This window comes from Physeter macrocephalus, chromosome 14, assembly GCF_002837175.3.
Source record: "Physeter macrocephalus isolate SW-GA chromosome 14, ASM283717v5, whole genome shotgun sequence".
Taxonomy (NCBI): Eukaryota; Metazoa; Chordata; class Mammalia; order Artiodactyla; family Physeteridae; genus Physeter; species Physeter macrocephalus.
This window is the reverse complement of record NC_041227.1, coordinates 14,202,992-14,215,948: the sequence shown is the minus strand read 5'-3', so window position 1 is coordinate 14,215,948 and position 12,957 is coordinate 14,202,992. Positions and strand designations below refer to the sequence as shown.

The following is a 12,957-nucleotide window of genomic DNA, read 5'->3' as shown; positions in this document are numbered from 1 at the left end:
CGCTACTCCAAAGGAAGGGACAAAGAACAAGAGGACACAGACCATGTCTTCTGTGTGCAGCAGAGTCATCGGCAACCCAGAAAAACCACAAAATTTAACGTGAGGCTGGGCCCTGGCCCAGCTTAGTGGATGATCTCAACTTGGACACAGACACTTTTAGACAAAAGGAACACAGAACTCCCCCAAGTTTTTCAGTAGTGCTAGGAAAAGCACTTAAGAACTGTCACTTATCATGGCCTCCTACAGGGGTGGAAGCAAAATGGGGCTATTGAGAAGACTGCAGCCCTGTCACTCAGCCTGGATGGTACAAAGAGCTTTGGGATTTAGGCCGAAGGTCACTGATTCCATGGGTGGTTTGATGTAGGACGGGAGGTGGAATGATTTATTTTTTCTAATATGAAAAATGACTTGATGTTCCTTAAGGCTAGGTCCTATAACCCTCCTTTTATTCCAGTCTCTCCCTGGGCAAGCTCACTTGCACCCATACCTACACTTACCTCCTATGCACTGATAACTCACCTATTGATTTTCCAGCCCAATCCTCCGATCTAAATTCCATTCTCATGGGTCCAAGTGCCTACTCAAAATGTCCTCTTGGTCTCAAAAGCAACTCGAACTCAACATGTCCAAAACCCAATTTATGGCCTCTTCCCCAAACCTGGTGCTCTCCTAAACTCCCCATCTGGATGAAGAACCCTCCAAATCATCCCGCTGCACAAGGCAGAAGCTCAAGGATGGCACCCTTGAGCCCTTCCTCTCTCACACCCACCTATGAAAATATTTTGAAATTTGCCTCTCCAATATCTCTCCATTCCTTCCACTTTTCTACAACCCCCCCACCTCCACCCTATTCCATTTTTATCTAGATGGCTGCAATCATCTCCTGGCTTCCAGGCATCCACTCTGGTCCCCTCCAATCAGTACATCTCTACCAGGAGTCCTTGCAGCCATTCTCCCCCTAAACTACTCCTACTCCACCTTCAGATCTCAGCTCAAAACCACTTCCTCCAGGCCAACGCCTCGTGACCTCTCTTAATAGGCTATTAACACCTTCCTAGCACTAGTCCTAGCTGCAGTTTTACATTTGGGCCCCCAATAGACCCTGAACTCCGTAAGAGCAGGACGGGGACTTTTTTTTTTTCTTTTTTTGTGCCACTACCACATTCCCAAGGCCAAGCTCAGTGTCTTACACATGTTAAACACTGACATTTAATATTTATTGAATGAATGTCATTTATTTGCTCATACCCTGCCTCAATCCAGTTAAGCTAATCATCACCACTATCTTCTAGGCCACCGTTGTCTCTTGCCTGGATTACTGTGTTATGTCTGTCTGGAGCCTGTCCTCTTCCAGTACGTTCTCTACACTGCAGCCAGAATTATCTTTTTAACAAGCAACATCAACCACTTGTAATCCTTCATTACTCCCAATAAAGTTCAAAGTCGTAACGTGTAAACTGCTAGTTATCTACCCAATGACTGCTGTCCTCTTGTTTCTCAGTAACATAACCCTGATTTTATCAAGACAGCAGGGTGCCCTACGAAAGGACTACCCCGGCCTCTGCAGTAGCCAGGGTGCTTCTGAGAGGTTTGACAGGAAGTATAGGCATCAGACGCATTGGTAATTGAAACTTGAAGGGTTATTGTCTTTCCAAACGCCAGAATTTCCTTTCTTCTAGGTAATGTTGTGTCCCTATGTCTATAAAACATCTGTAAATGAAACATCCCTCAGGTTACCCAGTTCTGGCCAATGAGATGTAAGTGGACGCTATTGGTTAGAACTTCCAAAAATGCTTGTCCAAGTGGGACTAGGCAGCAGGCCGTGCCTTTTTTGCCCATCTTTAATTTCTTCTCCTGCTTTCTACCAGCTTCAGAGACATGATGGCTGGGGCCTCAACAGCCATTTTAGCCATGAGGTATCAATGAGAATTCCAGCCATAGGCCTTAGATGGCTGTGCAAAAAGAGCCAAGAAGGACCTTGGTGTCCAATAACTGTGGAATGACCATATAGCCCTGTACTTTGGACTTCTTTTATATGAGGAAACCAAATTTATATCTTAAGTCACTGATATTTTACTAGCAAACTGAAACTTGATACAGGCTTCAAAGCATTTCATGACCTGACCTTTGTCAATCTTGCCTCTCCCTTCATGTGCTCAAATTCAACAATTCAGTCAAGCTGAATGTTTTTCAGTTCCTCAGGACTTTTCTCTCCATTTAAAGTCTTTCCAAGCTGCTCTTTCTGCCTGGGTTACAGCCCCACCTGGCTAACTCCTACTCATCCTCTGCATCCCAGCTTAAAAATCAGCTCTTAAATGACCATAAAAGCTAGGTTAAGATGCCCATTTTCTGGTAACAGAACAGTTCCTCAGCATGCTACTTATTATGCTGTGAATTGTGGTGTTTACTTGATTTTCTCTTCCATGAAGCCAGGCAGCCTGTCTTGTTCAAAACTGTATTCCAAATCTGCAGCTAATTCCAAATAACTACTTCTTGAATAAATGGAGTAAATGATTCATGGGAATATGGTATTGGTTAGAGAGCTAAAGAAATGTATTGGGTTTGATATCTGTACAATGTGAAAAGATGAAGTGGAATGGTTGGCATATTATTATCTGTTTATTATTCATACCGTGCCCTGTTCCAAAAAGGATGTAAGGAAGCAGGATGGCTGGAGTACCATCTCACTGGGAGTGTTAAGGAGTTCACGTCTATTTAGAGACACTGGTTTAGGAGACTCTATCAGGAGACTGCAGGATAGTTTGGAGGAGGGAAGAGTGCTAAGAAAAGCAGCGGCATCTTGTCCTATCTCATCTTCCATCTCCTCACTTGCAGGCCCTACCTCAGGAGTAAGCCAAAACCTGGCAGGGAGGTTGCAGCAGGGAAAGGTTAGCAGTAAAGCAGGAGCGGGTTAATTCCCAGAAAGGTACACCACCCACCATCCTTTCCTCCCTCTGGTGCCTACTGCAGGTAAAGAGCTGGTCTTCTCCGAAGCGCTCTGGCTGGGCCTGGGGTCTCAAGTGGAGAATAGGCAGCTCAGTCAGTCTGTAGGTGGGGGCCCACTGCTAGCTGTAGGCTCCAGGCTCTGCCCCGCCATCTCCCCCATCCTCCTCCTCCTCGTCAGACTGTGCCAAGGGCGTGTCTGCTCCGCCGTCACTGACATCTGGGCTGTGCGGATTGGTGGAGGAGTCAGAGGACAAGGAGGAAGTGCGGAATGTGGTCCTGTCTGCCGTGGGCATTGGCAGGCTCGGCTCCTCGGGACGGTCGTCCACCCCTGCCCAGAGAGAAGAGCCCGTCAGGGCCACGAACAGGGCTTCAGAGGACTCGTAGAGGCGCTCGCGCCAGGAGACACTGAGGCCCAGAGGGGAGCAGGGACTTGACCAGTCACCCGGCCAGGCTCCTGACTCCCAGTCCCTTCCACTTCACCGCACCACATCTGGGCTCTAGAGTCAGGGCGATCAAGTCAAGAGTTCAAATTCTACCTACGTCACTTCCTTGCTACTGAGCAGCTTTGGGCAAGTCACTTTCCCTCTCAAGGACTCTGCCCCTCCTCTGTAAAAAAGGGACCCCGACATTCCAGAGAGTTTTGAGGATGAAATCTGAGAATGCTCATAAACTGTCTGGCACACAGACCACCAATAAATAGCAGTTTTAAGTAAAAGAATATCAATCTTATAGGTTAAGAATGTGGGCTTTGGAGTCAGATAGCTCTGGTTCGAATCCAGCTTTTCCACTTTCTGGCTATGTGACAACAATTTCTCTGAGTCTAATGTCCCTCTTATATATATATATATATATATATATATATATATATATATTTATTTATTTATTTATTTATTTATTTATTTTTTTTTTTGGCCACATGCCATGTGGGAACTTAGTTTCCTGACCAGGGATCGAACCCACGCCCCTTGCATTGGAAGCTTGGAGTCTTGACCACTGGACCACCAAGGAAATCTCTCTAATGTTCTTCTTTATAAGATGGGAATAATCCCACCTGCCCTAATAGGACATTGTAAGGACTGAGATAATATATGTAAAGTACCTTAGCAAAGTATTAGAAACCTAATAAAGTGCTAAATAAATATTAATATGAAGATGACTAAAACTACTTAAGTTGTCTAATATAAAAATCATATTTTTATGTTATTTTAATTATGTTAATTAACTACGTTAATTTCACAAATATGAAATTGACAAAGGCTAAGGGGGTTGGGCCCTCCTAGAGTTTTGGATTAGGAATCTGTAACCCAGCTTCCCTCAAGGTCAATTTCCCTAAAATCAGAACAGACAGCTGTTTCATGGGTGGAAATGCCCACTCTCAGCCCCTACATGCATACTTCCCCAGTCCAGCCTTGCAACCTCACTTCAGAGCCCTGACATCCGGCTCTGGCTAACCGGTGCCCAAGTGCCCAAAGTAGAGGGGAATACCAGACGTCTGGGGCGTCGGTGGAGGATCTTCGCAAGGCAAGAACACGTCAGCTCCGTCCTGATCCCCAAGGTCGATAAGTTCTACTTGCTCAAGTGTGTCCACATTCACCTCCATGGATGAGATACTACCTATGGGGGCTGCAGATCAAGAAGGGGGCAAGTCAGGAGGAGCCAGGCCAGAGCTGATAGGATGGTCAGAGACATATGTCAGGTCTGGAGATAGAAGTTTAGAGGGCCAAGAAAACCAGCGGGGAGGTACCAAGATTCAGGACCTATAGGACTTCCTCCCTGCCCCACCCTAGTCCCTCTCCCCAGGACTCAGAACTTACGTCTGTGCGACTCGAGATGCAGGTGGGACAGGGGGAAGACAAACTCTGTCTCAGGCTGTAAAATGTCCTCAAAGAATTTCTGCCGCTCCCGAAGGCGGAGCTGCTGGCGCTCCAGGGCTGCCCGCGGATTTGGGTCCATGTCAGCTCCTGGAAGAGCAAGTACAGCTATGAAGTTGAGAGGGGATTCCGTGGGGGCCTGGGCTTGGGGAGCCCCCCTGCAGCCAGCATCCCAGCACTGGGGCCTCTGGACTTGACTACCTCCTCCCCTTTCCTAAAACAAAGTCCATTACCACAAACTTCAAGTCAAACGCAGAGGCGGGGCTGACCCTAGCTCCACAAAGGGGATGCCAGTTCCAGGCACAGCAAAAGAGGCTCCTCTGTATTCAGGGAACACAGTCAATGGTCAAGTCTCAGCATCATACCCTTCGGAGAGGGGTTGGAAGGGCTGGTTCATCTCAAATGGGGGAGGCACTTTTTCCACTTAATGGACCCAGCCTCTCCTCAGAAGGCTGGGGAAGATGACAGAGAGGAAGGTCCCTTCCTCCAGGCTGCAGCTCTGGTTCCTGGCCATTCTTCAAAACCCAGACGAAAGCTAAAGTACCCCCTCCCCTACTCTCCCTCTCTACACACACACACACACACACACACACACACACACACACACACCCCACCACCACCCCCAGCAAGAAGGCTGGGGAAGATGACAGAGAGGAAGGTCCCTTCCTCCAGGCTGCAGCTCTGGTTCCTGGCCATTCTTCAAAACCCAGACGAAAGCTAAAGTACCCCCTCCCCTACTCTCCCTCTCTACACACACACACACACACACACACACACACACACACCCCCCACCACCACCACCAGCATCCCCTCCAAACCCTGCTCTTCAGTCACAGACTTGACTTCGAGACTTGGCTCTGCCCCTAAGGAAGTCAGCTTTCCAGCCTCAGTCTCCGCATCTGAAAATGGCATCATCCTCCTACCTGCCTCCAGCACAAGACACAGCCGGTGAAGGTGCTCTGTAAAACGGAAAGCTCTGGTCCCCGTGCTATTTAGAGGACATCATCTCTTCTCTGCCCCCCACAGGTCTTTATTTGAGCTCCTCTCCTCTGACACATCTCACTGTCTGATCTCCCCACTAGGCATCGAGTAGCAATCGGAAGGGTGCAATTCAGACCAGGCCTTCTGGTCCCCAGTGCTGAGAGCTTTCCAGAACACCATTCACTCGGATTCGCTCCATTGCCTTCCTGAGCCCATCACCGGAGGCAGGGGAGTATCAAGCTTGAGGACCAGATCATCATCCTCCGCCTACTGCCTTCCCCACCACATCTGGACTCGGCATATCCGAGACCCTGGCCAGCTCCACCGGCGCTGGGGTGGGCCGCTAGAGACCCAAACCCAAGTGGGCCAGGCAGGGCCAAGGAAGTGTGGGGAGACCATGTGGCCGGGACTGGCAGCGGAGGAGGGAGGCGCTGACGCCGATTCCTGGGAAAGGCTCTTAGCGCTGCCGCCCAGGTCACAATACTAAAAATACCCAGGGCCTCTGGGGCTGTCTGGGGGCGGGGAAGGGCGACAAAGAGGGTCGGGGTCGGGGAGCTGGAGGGGACCACGGGCTCCGGGACGCCCCCTCTCTTTCCCCCTCACCCCATCAACCTCAGGAAACGAGGGGCTGCCCCCTGGGGAGATGCGGAGCTAAGCGCCGGGGAGAGGAAGGGGGTTGTTTACATAACTGAAGGTCTAGGGGAGAGGGGTGGAGAGAGCTGAAGAGATTTGGGGGGCCGGAGGCGGCCAGGGGCCCGGCCAGTGGAATGGAGCGCTGCCTCTTCGTCCTGCCCCACCCGCACCGGAGTCTGCGAGAGCGAAAGAATTCCCTAAAAGGGGACACGCCGCGACCGCGGGGGAAGGCGGAGGGGTCCCCCGGCCGTTCCGCTCGCGCTCCGGTCCCCCCGGCCTCCCGCTGCACCTGCGCCCGCCCAGCGGAGCCCCTACCTGCCGCGCCCAGAGCCCCCGCTGACTCAGGCTGTCCGCTCCGGCGCGACGGCGGCGGGGGCGTGGTAGCGGGCCGCGCCGGCCGGGGTGGGGCTGCGCCTCCGTGTCTCCCCCGGGACGGACGGGCCCTGGGAGCCGGGAACGAGGAAGAGGCGGGAGGCGGAAGTGGGGGAGGGGCGGCGGCGGGCACACACGCTTCTGCCGGTCGCCCGGCGGCCGCAAGGAGCCCCTGCGGGCGCGACCGTTCGTAGTTCCAGGGCGGGCAAAAAGTTCCCGGCACGCATCCCTCCTCCCCGCGACCCGTCGGGCCCCTAGGCGCTCCGCCCGGCTCCGCGCGCTCCCATACGCGGGCTCTCAGCCCCTGCGCCCGGCTGCTCCCCGACTCCCGGGCAGCCCCGACGCAAGCTCCACGCGCCGGCGCCCGGACTCCCCAGCACCCTCGGCCACGCTCGGCACGCTTAGGCGCGCACCTCTCGAGAAGGCGTATGCAGGGTCAGAGGGGCTGGGGACTCGCTGCCGCCCATCAGGGCAGGTGCACCGCGGCGGAGGCCCCCTGACCCTGGGACTCACCCCGCAGCCCCCGGTGCCCGGCTCCGGGATGGACAGGGCCGCCGTCCAGCCTTCCAGCGCACTGGGCGGGGTGGGGGACGCCGGCGGGGAGCCAACTCCTCCGGGGTGCCAAGAGGGGCGCTGCGCGTCCCGGCTGGCGGGGGTGGAGGAGCGAAGCGGAAACTGCGGGCCCAGAGGGGAGACGCTTGGCCCTCTCGCAGTGCCTCCTGGCTCAGACCAGGGCCAGAAGTCTCCTGGACCGAGGCTCTGTGCTCATTCTCCTCCTCCTCCCTTCCACCCTGTGCCCGTACGTAGCTCCAGAAACGGCGGGGTGGGGCGGTGGGGGGGCGTCTGTCGGAGATGCTTCTGCTCTGGGGTCACTCGATCATTCATTCAACAAACATCCGCGAGCAAGCCAGAAACTAGGAGTCATCCTTGGCATCTCCCTGTCCTTCGCTGCCCACATTAAAACACATCTCCATTAACTGCCGATTCTCTTTCCTAAATATCTTTCCAATCCACCGTTCCTCTCCGTTTCCACCACCATCTCTCCCTTGGCTCCTACGGAAACCTTCTCTCTGGTTTTCTTGTACTCTGGTCCTGCTGCGCTCCATCCCCACAGCAGTTTGTCGTCACTGTAGAATGGAGAGTGCTAACCATAGAACCCCACATCAGTCATTTCAAAAACGCAGGTCCGATGTGCCACCCCCTGCTTAAATCCCTCCTTTGTTAGAATGAAATCCGGGTGCTGATATCTGAGCTGAGTCTTAAAGAAATGAGTTCAACAAGCAGAGAAGAGGGGGAAGGGCATGTACAGAGGGACAGAGGTGTGAAAAGTCCGGACAGATTCAGGCTTCCCTGTCAGGGCACCAGCACTCAGCACAAATACCTAAAGCTCTGCCTCTTCTACTGTTACTGAGATCCCTAAACAATCCTGTGAGATAAGTACAGCAAGCAGCTTTCCCATTATTTTACAAGCAAGGAAACCAGTTTGTGGGAGGCAAAAAGTGCAGTGGTTAGGAGCACAGGCCTGGGAGTCAGGCCCTCTTGGGTAGTAAACCTAGCTCTGGTGTCTAGCCAGCTGTGTAAACAATTTCTCTGATCCTTGATTTCTTTGCCTATTAGGTAGGAATAATTAATCCCCACCTTCTATGAGATAATTCATATAAAATGCGTAGTACAGGACTTGGGCACTCTGGAGATGCTCAATAAACAATAAACACTAGTTGTTTTGACTGTAATCAGTTCTGAGGAAGGAGGAAACTGCTTTCTTCCACAAGTTTCTGAAATTATAGGAAGTAGGCTCTAACCTTCTACAGAGCTTATTATGTGTCTGTCACTGTTCTAAGTGCTTTGCATGTATTAACTCTTTTAATCCTCTTAATAATCCTGTGAGGTAAATACTATTTTTACTTCCATTTTACAGATACAGAAACTGAGATATAGAGCGGTGAAGGAACTTGTCCAAGGCCTTACAGCAACTAAGTGATGGAGTGGAAATTCAAACCCAAGTAGGCTGCTTCCAGAGACTGTGCTTATAACCATGGCTCCCAGCCTGCTCCGCTTTTATCCCGTTGCAGTTTTCATCTTCCGAGAAATGTTTTGGTCAGTCTGATTCTTATTCCTCATTAATGGATGGAGTAGATACTTGGTCCCGTTTTCTAGCGCAGAGGAAAGAGGCCAAGTCAAAGTACAGTGGATGAGAGCTCAGCTCCCAAAGTCACCTCCCCCCTTTTCAGGCCTATCCCTGGGAACAGGACTGCATGGATTATTTTGAGCCGTCCCCAAGATGGTGACAAATCAGGAACCTCTCTGTCCCTTTGCCAGATATTTGCCACATACAAGGGTGGAAGGGGAAAAAGCATCCAAGTTAGAAATAATTCACAGGGTATATAAGCCAAGAGAAAGGCCCAGGCAGCAGACCCAAGGGTGGATGGCAAAAGGAGTTGAAAGGATCAGTGAAAAAGTAGATGGCTTAGACTTCTGGGTTCCATCTAGGATGCGAAAAGCTGGGAAGAGCATCATTACCACACTAATAACAATTTTTTTTAACTGTTAGGTAATTATAAAATTATTACTTTTGTCAAACCCATCAGCGAGCTAAGGCTGCAGAGCAACCAATTAACCTGAATTCCAAAGAAGGACAGGCACCTCCAAGAAGAAATAGGATATAGGCACTGGCACACCTCTGAAGTAGGAGGAAGTCAAGGTTTCCATGCAAACAGGCAAGAAAAGTTCAGCTACACTTTTTATTGCTAAAGGCCAGGTGTGGCTAGCATGAGAGTATAGAATCCTTGGGACTCACAGACACTAAAAGTAATCAAAGAAACAACAAAACCAAACTTTGTTCAACTCCTGACAAGATTGGCTCAATTCTCAACACTAATGGCCTAAGAAAAAAGAGCTATGACAATTTCCAGGCAAAAATCATATTGACCTCAGCCTCTACTGTTCTACACATTATGTCCAGGAATCAAAAATTACAACACGCACATGAAAAGCAGTTTAAGAAAAACAAAAAACCCTGTTGTCAAGAGACAAAGCAATCAACAGAACCAGATAACTCTCTGGAGTTATCTGCCAGAAAATTTAAAACAACTATAACAATATGTGAAAGGCTCTGTTGGAAAATATGGACAACATGCATAAACAGAAGGGGAGTTTCAGCAGAGAGATGGGGACTATAAAAAGGAGTCATATGTAAAATGCTAGAAATTTTTAAAACCTGTAACAGAGATGAAGAATGCCTTTGACAGCCTCATCAGTAAACTCAACACAGCTGAGGAAAGAATCAGTGAACTTGAAGATAGGTCAACAGAGACTACCCAAACTGAAACAGAAAGAGAAAAAAAAGAATGAAACAAAAAACCCAGAAGATCCAAAGCTAACATGTGCATAATTTGAATCCCAGAAAGAGAAGAGATAGAGATAGAAACACACACACACACATTTGTAGAAATAATGGTCAACAATTTTCCAAAAATAATGAAAGAACCACAGAGCCAAGAAAATCACAGAATAGGGCTTCCCTGGTGGCGCAGTGGTTGAGAGTCCGCCTGCCGATGCAGGGGACACGGGTTCGTGCCCCGGTCCGGGAAGATCCCACATGCCGCGGAGTGGCTGGGCCCGTGAGCCATGGCCGCTGAGCCTGCGCGTCCGGAGCCTGTGCTCTGCAACGGGAGAGGCCACAACAGTGAGAGGCCCATGTACCGCAAAAAAAAGAAAAGAAAATGACAAAATCAAAAAAAAAACATTAAATACCAACAGACACACACACACACACACTCACACAAAATATGATCTATCATATTCAAACTGTTAAAAACCGAAGATAAAGAGAAAATCTTGAAAGCATCAAGAGGAAAACGACACAGTACCTACAGAGGAACAAAGATAAGAATTACAGCAGATTTCTCATTAGAGAAGAATTATATGACTAGAAGATAATAGAATGATATCTTTAAAATGCTGGAAGAAAAAAAAGACTGTCAAATTGCAATTCTATACTCAGCAAGAAACTCTCTCAAACATGAAGGTGATATAATTATTCCTTTCAGATGATCAGAAACAGAAAATTCATTACCAGCAGATCAGCATTACAAAAAATGGTAGAAGTTCTCAAGGCAGAAAGAATATGATACCAGAGAAAAACCTGGATCTACATAAAGAAATTAAGATCTCCAGAAATGGATGGAATAAAGGTAAATATGAGACTTTTTTTGTTTGTTTTTAATCATCTTAAAAGATAATTGGGCTTCCCTGGTGGCATAGTGGTTAGGAATCTGCCTGCCAATGCAGGGGACACGGGTTTGAGCCCTGGTCCTGGAAGATACCACATGCCGTGGAGCAACTAAGCCCGTGTGCCACAACTACTGAGCCTGCGCTCTAGAGCCTGCGAGCCACAACTACTGAGCCTGCATGCCACAACCACTGAAGCCCGCGTGCCTAGAGCCCGTGCTCCTCAACAAGAGAAGCCACCGCAATGAGAAGTCTGTGCACCACAACAAAGAGTGGCCCCCACTCGCTGCAACTAGAGAAAGCCCGCACGCCGCAACTAGAGAAAGCCCACACGCAGCAACGAAGACCCAACGCAGACAAAAATAAAATAAATTTTTAAAATAAATAAATTTATTTTTAAAAAAGGTAATTGTCTAAAGCAAAAGAGTAGCAATACATGGGTGTAGAGCATATATTAAAGTAAAATGTATGACAATCACAGTAGTAAAAATGATGGGAATTAGAAACACACTGTGAAAGAGTCCTTCTGCTGTATAAGAAGCAGTATAATATTATTTGAAGATTGACTATGACTAATTGAAGATATATATTGTAAGTGCAAGGGCAACCACTAAAAAAATGTTTAAAGAGGTATAAATAACAAGCCAATAGTGGAGACAAATCAGAGTCATAAAAGTATTGGGAGGCATCCTCCCTGGGCCTCTTTGTGTTCAACATGTCAAGATTGTAAGGATCTGACTTCTCTTTCACCTGGGCCCTTGCTCAGGATTAATACAGCTGGCAGCTCTGAGAAATAAGACCAGGTCTTTCTCAGACAAAGGCAGGCTTGCTGACTGCTTGCTATAAAAGTGCTGGGCCTGGGTTCCTCAGCCATGATGCAAAGCCACTGTGTGTGTACCGTGCATCTGGGACCACTGTATCACTTGTTGAACTTCGGGCTGAAGGAATCAACACAAAACTATGCTGATGTTCATGTTGTTTGATGTTCTATGAGTAATAAACTGTCTTGATTGGATGCAGTAAGTCTTATTGTCTCTTTTTGGTACCCACGAGGTTTTTCTCTGACAAAACATAATCAATTAATAGAAAGTAAGGGGGAAAAAAGAGGAAAAACAAAAAAAAAGCACAGATGAAAAATTAGAAAACAAATAGTGCGATGGAAGATTTTCATCCAATTGTGTGAATGAATAGCAACCAATTAAAAGACAAGGTTAGTTGATGGGAAAAAAAAGCAAGAGGCAATAATATGCTGTCTACAAGAAACCCAGTTTAACTATAAGGAAATGTATGAGTCAAAAGTAAATGGATGGAATAAGATATACCATGCAAACACTAATCAAAGTAAATTGGAGTAGCGATATTAATATCAGAAAAAGTAGACTTCAAAAGAAGGACTATTACCAGGGATGAAGATGGACATTACATAATGATAAAAGGTTGTTCATTTCACCAAGAAGACCTAACAATCATAAATGTGTATGTGTACATCTATTAACAGAGCTTCAAAAACCTGAGATAAAAATAGAGCTAAAATAAGAAAGAGAAAAAGCCATAATACAGTTAGAGGATTCAGCGCTTCTCTCTCAGTAACCAATAAAACAAGTAGAAAAAAAAGTAAGGATACAGAAAACCTGAACACTACCAACTAGCTTGTTCTGATTGACACTTTTATAGCACTTTACCAGCAGAATAAACATTCTTTTCAACTGCACATAAAACATTCACCAAGATACATCTTCTGGGCCATGAAACAAACCTCAACAAATTTAAAAGAATTTAAATCATACAAAATATGTTTTATGACTATAAAAGAATGAAAATATAAATAAAAACAGAAAGAGATCTGGAAAACACCCCAATACTTGGAAATAAAACACAACACTTCCAAATAACCCATGAGTCAAAGATGAAGTCCGAAAGGAAA

The 12,957-nt window shown here is 47.9% G+C and overlaps 1 protein-coding gene across 1 annotated transcript; it reads right to left on the bottom strand.

Moving 5' to 3' along the window:
• Positions 1-2,600: 2,600 nt before the first annotated feature.
• On the bottom strand, positions 2,601-6,828 carry DBNDD2 (dysbindin domain containing 2). The gene is made up of 4 exons (XM_007115487.3): positions 6,747-6,828; positions 4,761-4,907; positions 4,432-4,569; positions 2,601-3,274 (listed from the first exon to the last, which is right to left on the bottom strand). Exons 2-4 carry the CDS (start codon positions 4,897-4,899, stop codon positions 3,066-3,068), a joined length of 486 nt encoding a protein of 161 aa, XP_007115549.1. The 5' UTR covers positions 4,900-4,907; positions 6,747-6,828; the 3' UTR covers positions 2,601-3,065.
• Positions 6,829-12,957: the final 6,129 nt, after the last annotated feature.